General features: G+C 65.3%; 1 protein-coding gene across 6 annotated transcripts in view; it reads left to right on the top strand.

Annotated features, from left to right (window-relative positions):
- Nucleotides 1-706: 706 nt before the first annotated feature.
- The window catches only part of IKZF1 (IKAROS family zinc finger 1), a 79,189-nt gene continuing 64,859 nt past the window's right edge, over nucleotides 707-15,036 (top strand). For 4 of the 6 annotated variants that reach the window (XM_070424851.1, XM_070424850.1, XM_070424849.1 and 1 more), the window contains exons 1-2: nucleotides 707-959; nucleotides 13,845-13,898. In XM_070424851.1, coding sequence (XP_070280952.1) covers nucleotides 13,859-13,898 — 40 coding nt within the window. In that variant the 5' untranslated portion in view covers nucleotides 707-959; nucleotides 13,845-13,858. Of the gene's footprint in view, nucleotides 960-6,142; nucleotides 6,274-8,044; nucleotides 8,067-13,844; nucleotides 13,899-15,036 lie in introns of those variants that run through there. The other 2 variants (XM_070424847.1, XM_070424848.1) reach the window with 2 other exon arrangements.

The following is a 15,036-nucleotide window of genomic DNA, read 5'->3' as shown; positions in this document are numbered from 1 at the left end:
GCCACGCCCGCGCCGGGCGCCCAAGGGTTAAGCGCGGGTCCAGCCGCGCCGCGGGCGATCCCGCCGCCAGTCCCAGGCGCACAGCACCGGCCGCCGCCTGCCGCACGGGGCTGCGGGGCGATGCGGTGCTGGAACGAGGAAGCGCGGCGGCGGGGGGCGGGTCGGGTGGCGCTGCGCGCGGGGGCGGCGGAGGCGCGCGGGGCGAGGCGGGCGCGGAGGGCGAGCGGGCTGCAGCCGGCGGCGCCAGCAGGTACGGCCCGAGCCGCCCCGTCCGGGGCCCTGGGGGCCCGGCCAGCCCCGGGCCGCCACAAAGTTTGCGCGCGGGGCCCCGGAGTTGCGGTCGGGAAGGTGCCGCGCGCGGGCCACCGGGCGGCGGGGCGGAGGCGGGGCGCTGGGCTCCCGCCGGGCTCCGAGTCCCGCACCCCGCGCCGCGCCTGGACCCGTCCCGCTCGGCGTCCCGCGCGTGTCCCGCTCAGCGTCCCGAGCGGCGAGCGGCGAGCGGGCGGGGGCCGGCCGGCTGCTGGCAGGTGGAGCCGGGACCCGCGCGCGCAGCCCCGAAGTTGGCGGGGCGCGGGGCGGCGGCCGCAGGGGGCGAGGCGCGCAGGGCCAGGGGCGCGGCCCGTGGGCGGCGCTGTGCGCGCGGGGCAGCGGCCGGCAGGCAGCGCGCGCAGGTCGGAGCGGCGAGGGTGGGGAGCGCGGAGAAATGGGGAACAATGCGAGCGAGCGGGTCCAGGAAGTCGTTGTGAAAGGCGGCCGGGAAGCGCGCCGCCGACTTCGACGGGCGCTCTAACCAGCGCCTCGCGCCCGCCGGCGGCCACTGCGGCCACAGCCCTGGTCCCCGAGCGCGGCCGGCGGCACGCGCGGCGCCTGGAGCCCGGCGGGCGCTCGGCCCCGGCCCCGCGGCTGCTCTCCTGCCCCAGGACCAGTCTTGGCCCCCAACGTGAGCCGCACACATCCACGTGAGTGCTTTGGATTGGATCTCAAAACGGGGAGTCGGCGGGGAGAGACGGGAACAGAGGAGGGAAGGGAAGGAAAGGCCGGCGGTAAGAGGGCCCCCTGGTCCCCGCGGCCGCCTCTGCTCTGGGGTGGGGAGCGCGCAGGTGCAGGGCCTGGCGGGGGGACCGCGCTGGGTGCCGGCACCGGGAGGACCGGCTCCGGGTCGCGTCTGAACTGATCGGAGCTGACGCGTGAGGTGCGGGTCGGCTCTGGGCGTCATTCACAAGGAGGTGTTGCTGTGTTTCTCTCTTATTTTTTGGGCGAGAGCTTTTGCTTTTGCTGTGCAACACATGAGACTGCGTCCGCGCCTCTTTCTGCGGAAGAGAGTTCGCCGGTTCGAAAAGTTGGCCGTACTTTTGCCGGCTGCGGTTTGGGCTCCCAGCTGCGATTTGGGCTCCCAGGTTCGGAAGCCAACGCCTGGGTAACCAGGCATCGGGTTACTTGCCACAAAATTTGAAATGTGTTTCCAGGATGCGTTGGGGACCCTGGGTGCTTCCTCAGGGCTCTCGGGAAGGTGTGAGGGTGTTTTGTTTTTCTGCTCTGGAGGCAGAGGGTGGCATCTGGGGATCTCCTAGGGTCGGGTCAGGCCCAGCGTCCAAAGGCGGGGCGGCCTCCCTCGGGGTGCACGCTCAGGACCCCTCCTGGCTCCCCACCGGGTGTTTCAGCTCCCCGGTGCCTGGCTTTGAACTTGAGAGTCAAACTGCTGTTGAAACGTCTCCTCGCTCAGTGAGATCAACTTCTGTGCAAAGAGGAGGAGAGGGTGGAAGTTGAAAATATTTAATGTGCAGGGTCTGTGAGCGCGGATGGAAATGCAGATGGTGGCGAGGGCTGTCGCTTTGGCTAATGAGTTGAGAGGAGACAGGACCTGCAGGGAATGGTCGGAGCCTCTTGAATTTATTTCTTTGTTTCAAGATGTTCGTTGGGGAGGGTCCGAGGGCCCGCCTTCTACATGGGATTTGGGAAGTAACCGGGTAAACATTATTGATGTCCCATGTGTCAGGATGGCTTCCGCGACCGAGCAGAGGATTGCGTGTGTGGCTTAAAACTTAAACATTTAAGGCGATTGAAACGTCACAGACTGTGCGGGCCGTGCTGAAAAAATACTGTGTGCGCCCAGGTAGAGAGAGTGATGTCGCATGGTAAAGTCCGGGGCTGTCCTGGTCTGATGGGACATATCTGGTTTCAAAATTTCCCACAAACGTCCACGATGATCCCTTCTTTGACGTGAAAAACAAGCAAACGTGTGCTTCCTGGTCTGAAAGGCCACCGGAGCCGGCGCCTGAGACATTTCCCTGCCGGACCCGGTCCTGCTTTCTTCCCTTTTTGTTTCACGGGGACGCGCCGCCCCGCCATGCTGCTGGGGTGACTCCTCGGTGTCTGAGCTCCCGTGCTCCCGCCGAAAGCTGCCCCCGCCCCCCCCTATGCCCGAGCCCCGTGCGGTCAGAGCCCCGGCTCGGCGGAGCCCACGGCCCGGGAATGAGTGTGTGTGCCATGGCGGCCCGGGGAGAAGTTGGCCCCCGTCTCCTGGGGAAGGTGCACTGTGGCTGTCCCTGCAGCCACTTCCCTTGTTGGGAAATGACCAGGGCGAGCTTCCAGGGCCAGGCCGGAGCCCGCAGGTGGGGTGCTGGGCCCCGCGCCCCCCTGGCCGGGCTGGAGGCAGAGTGGGAGGACGGGCTCTGTGGATTGGGGACTCTGTCCCACGTGGCTCGCCGTTGTCGGTTTCACATTTGGCGGGTGTAGTCGCAGCTCGGCCGGGTAATGGCAGGTTTTGAAATGTGAGAGAGCAGCGTGTACACCCTGCCCGCGGACGGCCACAGCACCCACCCCGCCCCACCCCGCCCCCGGACACGGACTGTCTGCTTCACGGCTCGGTGGGCACGAGTGGATCGGGACGTGGGCACACACACACACACACACGCATGCACGCAGCACGCACGTGGCATGCAGAGGGCGCCTGGGGCAGGTGGGGGGTGTCAGCATCGCGGGAACGGAGCTGGTGATGCAGCCGCTCCGCTCTCGGTTCCGTGTGCTTTTGGCCTTGGAGTAAAGCAGGCTGGGTTTTCGCACGGATGACGGTCCGTGTAGGCACCGTGCGTGGGGCCGCCATCGCTGCGCGCTCCGGGTGGGCGCGGCGGCCCGGACCTGCCTCGGACGCGCCCTGGGAGGCGCTTTGGGCTCCTCCTCCTCGTCTGTGCGCCGCGACACGAGCCTGGCGGTGCAGCCGGGTCCGCAGGCCGGTGCCCGCGCCTCCAGCTCATGGAGGGCCGCCCTCTCACGGCCTTGCTGCCTGTCAGACTCACAGGCCTGGGCGGGTCTGTGTCCTGCGACCTGGTGCTGCCCCCGTCCCCGCCCACCACCCCCACCACTCCCCGCCCTGCGCCCTGCTCCCTGCACTGTCCCCGCGTTTGCAGGGGCACAGCCCAGGTGTGCGTGATGTCCCTGAGACAAGTGACCCACCGCACAAGCCCAGGCCCGCTGGGCCGTGACCCCTCGAGCAGGTCCTGCTGCTCGGCGGCACCTGTGCGCTGGGCTGGGGCTGAGCCAGGCCGCCCGGGGTCAGTGTCGGCCGAGGAGGGAGCTAGGACTGGCGCTCGCAGGGACTCGGCAGCCCCCCCAGACCGGTGGTACCTGCTGTGGGCTCACCACGCCCCCTCTTCTCCGAGGACACCCCTGTTCCTGCTGCCGTGTGGGGGAGACTCCCGCCCCAGCCCCTCCTCCTGTAACTCGGCTTGGCCTTCGGTTTCCCGCGCTGTGGCTTCAGCAGCTGAGGTGGCGCGGTTGTTAGTGTTTGGTGACATTCAGACAAATATTTGTCAGATCTTGTGACACATTAGGAGTGAGGACAAGGGGGCTGCATAGACGTTGCCAAGTGGAGAGGAGGCCTGGCCCGCCCTGCGGTGGTCTGTGTCCCTGTCCCTTCCCTGTCCCTCCCCTGTCCCTATGCCTCCCCTGTCCCGTCCCTGTCCCTTCCCTGTCCCTATCCCTCCCCTGTCCCTTCCCTGTCCCTGTCCCTGTCCCTTCCCTGTCCCTCCCCTGTCCCGTCCCTGTCCCTGTCCCTGTCCCTGTCCCTGTCCCTTCCCTGTCCCTGTCCCTCCCCTGTCCCTTCCCTGTCCCTGTCCCTGTCCCTATCCCTGTCCCTTCCCTGTCCCTGCCCCTCCCCTGTCCCTGTCCCTGTCCCTATCCCTGTCCCTGTCCCTTCCCTGTCCCTGCCCCTCCCCTGTCCCTGCCCCTCCCCTGTCCCTGTCCCTGTCCCTGTCCCTTCCCTGTCCCTGTCCCTATCCCTATCCCTATCCCTTCCCTGTCCCTTCCCTGTCCCTGTCCCTATCCCTATCCCTGTCCCTTCCCTGTCCCTATCCCTATCCCTTCCCTGTCCCTTCCCTGTCCCTATCCCTATCCCTGTCCCTTCCCTGTCCCTGTCCCTATCCCTATCCCTATCCCTATCCCTTCCCTGTCCCTATCCCTATCCCTTCCCTGTCCCTGCCCCTCCCCTGTCCCTGTCCCTGTCCCTGTCCCTTCCCTGTCCCTTCCCTGTCCCTATCCCTCCCCTGTCCCTTCCCTGTCCCTGTCCCTGTCCCTGTCCCTGTCCCTTCCCTGTCCCTGTCCCTCCCCTGTCCCTTCCCTGTCCCTGTCCCTGTCCCTATCCCTGTCCCTTCCCTGTCCCTGCCCCTCCCCTGTCCCTGTCCCTGTCCCTATCCCTGTCCCTGTCCCTTCCCTGTCCCTGCCCCTCCCCTGTCCCTGTCCCTGTCCCTGTCCCTTCCCTGTCCCTGTCCCTGTCCCTTCCCTGTCCCTATCCCTATCCCTATCCCTATCCCTATCCCTATCCCTTCCCTGTCCCTTCCCTGTCCCTGTCCCTATCCCTATCCCTGTCCCTTCCCTGTCCCTATCCCTATCCCTTCCCTGTCCCTTCCCTGTCCCTATCCCTATCCCTATCCCTGTCCCTTCCCTGTCCCTGTCCCTATCCCTATCCCTGTCCCTGTCCCTTCCCTGTCCCTATCCCTATCCCTTCCCTGTCCCTTCCCTGTCCCTGTCCCTATCCCTATCCCTATCCCTTCCCTGTCCCTTCCCTGTCCCTGTCCCTGTCCCTTCCCTGTCCCTATCCCTATCCCTGTCCCTGTCCCTTCCCTGTCCCTATCCCTATCCCTATCCCTATCCCTATCCCTGTCCCTGTCCCTTCCCTGTCCCTATCCCTATCCCTATCCCTGTCCCTTCCCTGTCCCTATCCCTATCCCTTCCCTGTCCCTTCCCTGTCCCTGTCCCTATCCCTATCCCTGTCCCTGTCCCTTCCCTGTCCCTGTCCCTATCCCTATCCCTATCCCTTCCCTGTCCCTTCCCTGTCCCTGTCCCTGTCCCTTCCCTGTCCCTATCCCTATCCCTGTCCCTGTCCCTTCCCTGTCCCTATCCCTATCCCTATCCCTATCCCTGTCCCTTCCCTGTCCCTGTCCCTGTCCCTGTCCCTATCCCTGTCCCTCCTCTATCCCTGTCCCTTCCCTATCCCTGTCCCTTCCCTGTCCCTGTCCCTGTCCCTGTCCCTTCCCTATCCCTGTCCCTTCCCTGTCCCTGTCCCTTCCCTGTCCCTGTCCCTGTCCCTATCCCTGTCCCTCCCCTATCCCTGTCCCTTCCCTATCCCTGTCCCTTCCCTGTCCCTGTCCCTTCCCTGTCCCTGTCCCTGTCCCTTCCCTATCCCTGTCCCTTCCCTGTCCCTTCCCTGTCCCTGTCCCTGTCCCTGTCCCTTTCCTATCCCTGTCCCTTCCCTGCCGAGGGCTTGAAGGGAAGCCCTGAGGCCCGTCCAGGGTGGCCGCCTAATGGGTCGTTGCCTCCTTGTCCTTCTCACGTTTTCCTGTGACAAATGGGCGAGGCCAGGGGTGCCCCACACGGTGGGAAACGGCCCCCTCGGGCGGACACCTGGGTGGCAGGTGCGGGGCCGCTCCAGTCCCGCTCGCTGGGGCCTGGCCGCTTCCCCTCTCCCAGGCCTGCCTGTGGGGAGCACTGTGCCTGCAGGGCCCGCCCCCCACCTGCGACTCATCGCAGCCCTGATCTCCGCTGGGGAGCAGGAAGCCGCTCCTTCCCTCTTCCCTCCTTTTTTGCATATTGGCCTGTGGGTCCTCCTTCCTCTCTGCCCGCCCCCCCCGGGAGGGAGCGTGAGGGCGGCAGACAGGAGCCAGGAGCGGTCACCGCCAGGGCCTCCCGGAGCCCAGTGCAGGGGACCCCGCGGCCTGAGGACCCCCCCCCCGCCGTCCCATCCACGCCGGGACTCCTGTGGGCAGTGTGGGCTCAGCGGTGAGTGCCCCCCGCCCCGTGTTGTCTGCTGGGCTCCCCTGGATGGAGGCCCAGTGTCTCCTGCCCCAGCGCCCGCCGCCCCTCCCAGCCGCTGTCGGGGTGACGGAGAGGGTCCTTCAGACCCGCGGCTCTCTGCGCGTTGGGGTCCCGGGGGCCACCTCCTGGCGGGGAGCCGTGGCCTGGGGAGAGGCAGGGGAGGGCCGCCCGTGGGAGAGCGCCTCCCCCACTTTCTCACCAGGCCCATCCGGTCCTCCCCGCACCCCGTGGCGGCCCACGGAAACCGGCCCCTTCCTGCCACGCGGTGCCCGGGTTCGCTCTGCTGACGGGCAGACGCGGTGCGGGGGCCCGGGGTGCGGGGCCCTCACTTCTCCCCCCACCTGCTGGCGTTCACGTGAGGGATGTTGCTGGGACCACGGAACCGACTGAGACGGCGTAGCGCGGTCTTCAGGGCCGTAGACGCACCGAAGTGAAGTGGGTGTTTGCGCCCCGTCTCTCAGACCCGGCCCAGCCCGCGCGCAGGGCGTTTGCTGTTCGTTTGAAACCGTTTACACGTGGACGATCCGGCGGACGCAGTCCCCGGGGACAGCCAGGCGCTCCCTGGTCGTGGCCTCGCCAACTGGGGCACATCTTTGTGGTGAAATCTGGGGCACACCGGGGCGCCGGGGCCTGCCTGTGCCCAGCAGGGGGTCAGTTCCCAGCCTCGGAGGAAGGAGAGGGAGGCGTGGGTCTCCGGCTCCCGGGGTCCTGAGGGTCCGCCCAGCCGCCCAGGGCGCCCCCGGCGGCCAGCAGCTCTCCCGGGACCCGGAGGGCCCTGCTCGTGGGCTGAGTGCTGCGGGCAGCAGCTTGGAGGGCCTGCACCGATACCCAGCCTCTCCCAGCCTGTAGTGCAGCGGTTCTCAACCTGTGGGCCGCGGCCCCTTTGGCGGTCGAATGCCCCTTCCACAGGGGTCGCCTGAGACCATCCTGCGTATCAGATATTTACATGACAATTCCTAACAGGAGCCACATTACAGTTATGAAGTAGCAACGAAAATAATGTTATGGTTGGGTCACAACCTGAGGAACTGTATTAAAGGGCCAGAAAGTTGAGAACCGCTGCTCTAGGTGCCGTCCGCCCTCGCCCGCGGGCTGTGGGAGCTGCCGGACCGGGCTTTGTGGTTTTCCTGCCTCTGCCCGGGATGTATGTTTCCCCGAATTTAAAGAATTTTCAGATTAATTTAGAGCAGACAAGGCTTTGGTTAAAAAAAAGTGATTTGCTCAAAAGGAAAACTTAAAACAGTGAAGATGAATTATTGAAGCGCCTGGAGGGGCTGCGGGAGCCTGGGGGGAGGGGGGGGGAGGGGGGGGGTGAGCTGGAGCTGCCCCGCCCTTGAGGGCATTTGGCGGATTATAAATAAGGCCCCGGGCGGAGCCGGAGGAGGAAGTTGTAGCTCCTCCGAGGTCCTGCGGGTGCCCCTCCCCCGGGTGCGTGGGGCCTGGGCTGGAGGTGGTGGCGGGAGCCCCGGGCTGCACCGCTGGGCCCGTTCCCTGGGGTTGGGCGGCCATCTCGGCGCGTTGAGGTCCAGGCTGAGCTCTCCTCACGGGATGAAGTGGAACCGGGAACGGGTCCTGCTCACGGATCCGAGGACAGAGCCCATCAGAGCGCCCGGTGCCGCTCCCCCCTGTCTTCTTAGGCTCCTCGCCCAGCGATCCTCGCTGCCCGGCCGCGGTCCGTGGAGGGTGATGGTCACTGTATCACTCAAGGGGCAGAGCGAGTGCTTTGTAGCTAAGCCGATGGCGTGGGGGTGGATGAGGTGCGTGCGGAGGTGCTAGGGCTCCTGAAGCCGGAGCTGGCCGGGCGGGATCTAAGTTTGGGGTCTCCGTTCTGTCCGAAGGCGAACAGGGGTCTATGACGAGGCACCTGCTCACTTGCTGAGAGCTGATCGCTGTGCGGCGGCGGCAGAGAGCGGCGCCCAGATGCCGGTCTCGCAGGAGAAGCCCCGACAGCCCGGCTCCACGCGGCCTGAACAGTTGGGAGGGCGTCCGAGGGTCAGGAAGGCCGCCCCCTCCTCTCCTCCTGGGGCTCCCGGGAAACACCCAGCATTAGAGGGGGCGGGCAGCCTTTGCACTGCGAGCAGCAGGACCGCGCAGGCCCCGGCTCACAGCGCACCCGGATGCGTTGTCCCCAGAGCCCATTTCTCTGTGAGGCTGAGATGTAGGAAGTAGAGACGGTCCCCAGCGTGAGAGACGCTGACGGCTCCTCCTCCGACGTGCTCAGTGGGCTGGTCACGGAGGTCCTGGCGAGCGGCACGCACCTGCCTCGGGGGGGTGGGGGGGGGGGGGAGATGGGGAGGCGGACTGCTGGATGTGCCGCGAGGATTTGCATAATTTCACTCCCTTGGGTCTAAGCAGAGCAGGGCCCTCAGCACAGGGGGCAGAGCCCGGGAGCCGCGGGGCAGAGAGCGGGGCGGTGGGGACAGCGGCCTCCTCCAGGTGCTCCGGGCTGGGCACGCGCCTCCTGCACATGGGGCCGCGGTGACCGGCTCCTAAAATGGGAGAAGCGCGGAAACAGCAGGAGCCGCGCTGGTCCCTGGTCCTCGCCGCCTGATAACCACAGGCCAGGCCGGGCGGCAGCGGGGCTCTCGCGGCCTCACTGGGGCGGGCGATGCTGTTACCTGTGGGTGTCATGGTGTCTCCCTCCTGCCCTGCACCGAGGCGTCGGAAACCGGGGAGGTGGGAGGAGCGGGTCTGAGCCTAGATTTTCACTGAAGGGACGAGGTGCACACAGCCCCGAGGTTTGAGGGGCTGCTTAGGGAGTGGCCCGGCGAGGGCGAGGGTCAGACTCGGGGACAGTGGCCCACGCGTGTGAGTTGTGAGGCTGGGTGCGGCGTGGACAGGACTTTCGGGGAGTAGTGAGAGCCGGGGTGCGGAAGGTCCCCACAGGCGGCCTGCCCCTCCCGGGGGCGGGGGGGCACAGGACAGGGCAGATACGGGAAGGACATGGGAGAAACATAGGACATGGGACGGGCAGACACGGGAGGGACACGGGGTTTGCGATGTCAACTGTCCTGGCCCGCGGCTCCCGGCTCCGAGCCTGTCCCGGCTGCAGTCAGCGTGTCTCCAGCCCCCTCCCTCCATGGTTAGTGGCTCGTCTCCCGCCGTCTTTCTCCGTCCCTCGGAGGCAGGCGGCTCCACGCAGCGGGTACGGCCGTGGTCCTTCGTCTCCCGTGGAGCGCTCCTGCTGAGAGTGTTCTCGGCCACGCAGCTTGCGGCCGCCTCTGCCCCGCGCCGGCCCCCCAGCCCCCCCCCCTCCCGCCTTAGGAACAAATGAGCTCACCTGCCCTCAGACAGCAGGTTCACAGAGAACCAGCTGGAGGCGTTTTCTGTGGCTCAGTTTGTGGGGCGCGGGGGGGCAGGGGGGTGGGGGGGGCACAAGCTGGATCCTGCCGCCCGTGTGACTGGCGCCAGCCGCCCCTGTGGGACAGTCGTGAGCATGTGTGGTCGGCAGCTTGTTTTTGAAAAATGAAAAGGACCCAAAAGGAGACGAGGGCACGGAAGTCTGTGCCCCGGCCGCTCTGTCAGGCCGTGGGGAACCCCGTGAGGTCCCCGGGACGCGCCCCGAAGGCCGCGCACACAGGGCGGGCTGCCTCTTTGAGGAGACGGCGTCCCTCACACTGACAGGACAGGCCCCGGGCGTGTCGTCTCCTCGTTGGCAAACGAAAGGGCAGAGCTCGCTGTGACCTCAGGCGCCTGACACAGCCCCGCCCGGCCCCCGGGCCGCCCCCACCCGCCCCTCGAGGCCAGCGTCACTGTGGGCCAGGAAGGTGCCAGACTCACTGAGAGCAGATTGGCTGGTGGCGGGGAGGGTCGGTGCTGCCAGGGGACCAAGTGACCAGGATGGAAATGGATGGGGGGGGGGGGGGGGGGGATGGCAGAGTCTTCCAAAGAGCGTGCGTGTTTCCTGCTGAAATCAGGGTGACGCTGGGCGCTGGGCTTCGAGGTCCCGGCCGGCAGGAACCGTAGACTGAGAAGGTGTCACCATCGCACGGTCGTGGGTTCGAATCTCAGCTCTGTGGTCTCCGAGGCGTGTGCCCGCACGGGCCCCTTCTCTCTCAGCCTTGGGCTCCTCATCTGTGAAATGGGAATGATGACATGGACTGCGCACGAGAGCTGTACCGCCTCAGGGTGAACACCCACACCTAGCACGTGGGCCCCGCGTCCCGGCCTGGCACGCAGACACCCCGGAGGCGGTTTCACTGGAGCCACGGAACCCCGGCCCCTTTCCGTCTCCACGTGTATCTGGCCTGTGTGACGTCCCCAAGAAACGCTGTGAAATGTTACTGGGCAGACAGTTACCTAGACAGTGTGTGTGGGGGGAGTATTCGCATGTATGTGCGTGTGTGTGTGTAAATATGTATGTGTATACATGCATGTGTAAGTATATGTGTAATTATGCGTGTGAGCATATGTGTGCATATGTGCATATGTGTATGTGTGTGTCATTTTTGTCTCTTGTGCTGAGGAATAGCTGGCACAGAGCATTACATTAGTCCCAGGTGTGCACTGTAATGACTTGGCAGCTATATATTTTTATTCGGTGCAAAATGACCTCGAGATTGACTGACATCTGTGGTCACACAAAGCTCCAGAGCCCGTGTGTCCTGGGAGGCGCTGTGGCGGTCACCGTCCTGCCTGCGCCGGGCCTGGTGGCTGTGGACTGTCGTCCTGCCGGCCTGCGTTTGCTTTGGGGGAAGAGGCGGGAGCTGCTTGAGGCTCATGGAGCAGAGCTTTCCCGGGGGGCTGAGCCGCGAGCTCTGTGAGCGGCCGCGCGGGGCTGGGACCGTGGGCGCGTGGATCGGAGGCTTGGAAAGGCACGCGCCGTGGGCTTCCTGGGTCTCTCGTGCTTTTGAGTCCGCTGAGGCAGACTCCTCACTTCAGGACCATGGAAGAGCCGGGATTTCAGGCAAACACTGGGGCGGGTGCTCATCCTGGAGACAGGAGGGGGCGGGGCATGGGAGGGTCCGAGGCTGCCGCCCCCTGCAGACTGGCCCACTCCCCGCTGTCCTGCCCAGGGCTCTCCGTGCGCCTCCCAGGGACAGGCAGCTCCCGCCCCTCGTGGGTGTGGGAGGAGGAAAGACAGGCAAGGTCAGGAGGGTGTTTCCAAAAGCCTCATCGTCCCCAAGAGAGAGACACAGAGACACAGAGACAGAGAGGGAGATGGAGGGAGAGACGGAGAGACACGGAGAGGGAGGGAGCAGGGAGAGGCAGAGCTCCCCCTCGGTGGGGGAGGTGCGCAGTGAGGGCGAGTGCGGCCTGGGGGACACCATCACAACGCCGTCCCGTCTTCGCTCACCTCTGCCTCCGTTTCCCGTTTCCGTGTGCGAGACAGACGTGCGGCTCCGCGGACGGTGCGCCTCGGGCTGCAGGCTCACGCAGGGGGGGGGGGGCTCGCGCAGGCGCTTGTTCCCGCTGCGTCCGAGGCGGCTCGGCCTCAGGCCTGAGGTCTGTCGTCTGGGCTTCCAGGGGGACAGCACAGATGCTCCTGGGCCCCTCCCCACCCTCCCCTCTGGCCAGGGAAGGCAGGGACATGTTGTGAGTGCGCGTCTGTGGCCCAGCCCCTCCCTGATGGGGAGCCCCTCCCAGCGGGCCAGGCTCTGAGTCTGTCCTCTCCCTGACACGGCTGCTTCCGGGGGGCAGGAGCGGGGCCTGAGTGGGGAAGTGACAGGCATTGTCTGGCCTTGATACACGAGAAGAAGTTGTGAGAAATTTGTGAGAACTGGGTCACTCGGGAGGAAGAAGCCCAGGCCAGGCCAGCGCTGCAACGGGGTGTGTCCAGGATCTGCTGCCCGGAGACCAGCCCCCACCGGCCACCCACTGGGGATCGAGCCGCAACCCGGCCTGTGCCCCCTGACCAGAAATCGAACCCTGACCTCCTGGCTCATCGGTCGACACTCAACCACTGAGCCACGCCGGCCGGGCCTGGGGGACGTCGGACACCTGCTCGGGTGACCCTGGGCCTGGCGCACTGCTGGCCGCTGGGGCTGGGCGTCTGCCTCTGGCTGCTCTGTCTCCTGGGTCCTGGGGCCTTTTCCCCTCTGTGGCCACCAGCCGAGCCCCGGGCCACACGCAGCCTTGGACACGCGTGTCGCCCCTGTGACTCCGTCGGCAGCCTTCACACATAGGGGAGCCCCCTCCCCATCCAGAGAAACCACGGCCACTCGTGTCTTCATGACCAGACGGACATCTCGGGCTGGAGATCTGTGCCCCATAAACACAGGCCTGGCCTCTGCCTGCAGGGCGGTCACCCTCGCTGCAGAGGGCGGGGTCCCCTGAGGGCCCCCCCTTGTCCAGGTCTCTGCTGAAAACAGGCCACACAGCTCAGACCCACACATCAGACCAAAGAGACAGAGGAGGCCCCAGAAAACTGACCTGATTGAGATTCAGGAACAGACCCAGCCAGCCGGCCAGCGTGGCTCAGGGGTGGAGCTTCGACCTATGAACCAGAGGTCACGGTTCAGTTCCCTGTCAGGGCACAGGCCCGGGTTGTGGGCTCGATCCCCAGTGGGGGGCGTGCAGGAGGCAGCCGATCCATGATTCTCTCTCATCACTGATGATTCCATCTCCCTCTCCCTTCCTCTCTGAGATCAATAAAAATAAATAAAATAAAACAGACCCAGGTTGCTGGGTGGGGAGAGGCCTCTTCTGAAGGTGCCCAGCCGAGCAACGGGGAGCAGACCATGGAGGTCCCTGCGGGGTGGTCATCCGCGAGGCCCCCGAGCCCTCCAGGTGCCGGCCGGGCCCGGGTGCAAGCACAGCACAGCCTGCCCCCTGCCCACGTCGGGGTGGCCGCCCGGGCGGCCGTGGGCCATTTGCCGTCGTCACCCACGGGCACCCCGTCCCGGCTGCTTTCTCTTTTTAAACCGTCTGGGGAGCCGGCGTCTGTCAGCAGAACAGGAAGCCGGGCCTCTCCGGCTTGTCTCGCTGCCGCGGTGGCTCGAGCGCGGCGAAGGCGGAGGCAGGGCCCGGAGCAGCGCGGGACAGAGATGAAGCGCCCGCGTGGCCCATCTGCCAGGCGGGAGGTGCATTCATTATTGATGGACGGGGCGTGCGCGGCTCCGCTACGCAGCCCGCCTGGGTAAATGAGACATTCTTCAGCAAATTGCTTCGTTTTTCTGATTGCTGATTGTGCGCGTGTCACCGGGCTGACTCAAGGTTCATCGATGCATGCTCAGTAAATTAGAAAGAACATAGCTGTGGATCAGCCGGGAGAATGAATGCGGGCCCTACAATGACCCGGGGCCATTTAATTTTCTGCTTAATTTTGTTGCAGTCAGGTTGCATTTTGGGTTATTATGCAGCAGGAAATTAACAATAAATAACAAATTTGGTCCTCCTGCGCCGGTAATGATATTTTTATAAATCTTTGTAATGCCGCCTTTTCAGGGTCCCGGTCTGTGCCCGTCCCAGGCGCCCGGCGCGTGTGCGGGAGGAAGGCGCTTTATCCGCACGGATCACCTCGCTCACGGCCGGCTCTTTAGCGCGCGCTCACACCTCACCGGCCTGCGTGACACTAACCCTTCCTCTCTTCTCAGGTAACCCGAGGACCATGGACGGTGACGAGGGCCAAGACCTGTCCCAAGTTTCAGGTGAGACCCTCGGAGGCCCTGTGGGGGTTCCGGTTATGTTCCCGGGGCGGGGCGCGGCGGGCGGGGGCCGGGGGGGGGGCATGCGGGGCTGCTGGGCAGAAGGGAACCCCGTGATGGAGTTGGTGTCAGTGTTTAATGTCAACCCTTCGAGGCCGTCCCAGCCAGAGAAGCTGAGCTGAGAATCTCCAAGTTACGATTAGCTCTGCTCTGAAGCCCGAGAGCAGCTGGGAAGGACTTACTGCACGTGGGTCCCTTGGCGGGGGGGGGGGGAGACTGGTTGATCTTCTCTGGACCCGAACACCTGCCAAGGCCCTTGTTTAAAAGTGAGAAAAAGGGACGGACAGGAGTGGGGCGGGGGGGGGCGGTGGCGGGGGGAGAGAGAGAGAGAGAGAAGGGGAGGAGAAAGTAGCTTGGAAAAGTTTGGGGGCACAATTTAGAATCTCTGCTAAGCCTGGAAGCAGCATTGCTTGCCTTCCCCATATGTTTATTTTTTTTTCTTTTGTTAATTCACCTGAGGATATTTTCCCATTGATTCTTAGAGAAAGTGGAAGGACAGAGAGAGGGAGAGGGAGAGGGAGAGAAACATCAATGTGAGAGAGACACATTAATTGGCTGCCTTTCACAGCCCCGACCAGGGTTGGGGATGGAGCCTGCAACTAATGCACGTGCCCTTGACGGGAATCGAACCCCAGACCCTTTAGTCCATGGGCCGATGCTCTACCCACTGAGCCACACCAGCTGGGGCCCCTTATGTGTATTTCAAGCCGTGTTGGACGCGGCCCTTCTCGTCACAGGGACAGCAAGTGGAGCAGTGAGCAGTAGGAGGAGGCCGAGGGTGGGTCACCGGCCGTCCCAGCGGTGGCACTGCAGCCCCGCTCCCAGGTGTGTGGGTGAGGAGCTTCCTGTCGGTGCTGTGCGTGTGGGGGCAGCAAATGGGCCCCCGGGGGTTCCGCCTGTTATACTTACAGCCTCGGCTCACGTCCGCCCAGGCCGCCGACCTGCCCACCGGTTCCCCAGGTGTCACTGCATCTGCCTCTTGGTCTGATCCATCCCCGTGATGGAGACCAGGACCTGGGGTAGGCCCTGCCCCTGGCTGCTCTGAGCTGTGCCCACCTGGAGACGGACCCGCTGCGGGCAC

Source organism: Myotis yumanensis, unplaced genomic scaffold (assembly GCF_028538775.1).
Source record: "Myotis yumanensis isolate MYYU_CA2020_CCGP unplaced genomic scaffold, mMyoYum1.0.hap1 SCAF_9, whole genome shotgun sequence".
In the NCBI taxonomy this organism is placed as follows: Eukaryota; Metazoa; Chordata; class Mammalia; order Chiroptera; family Vespertilionidae; genus Myotis; species Myotis yumanensis.
This window is presented reverse-complemented; position numbering and strand designations above follow the sequence as displayed.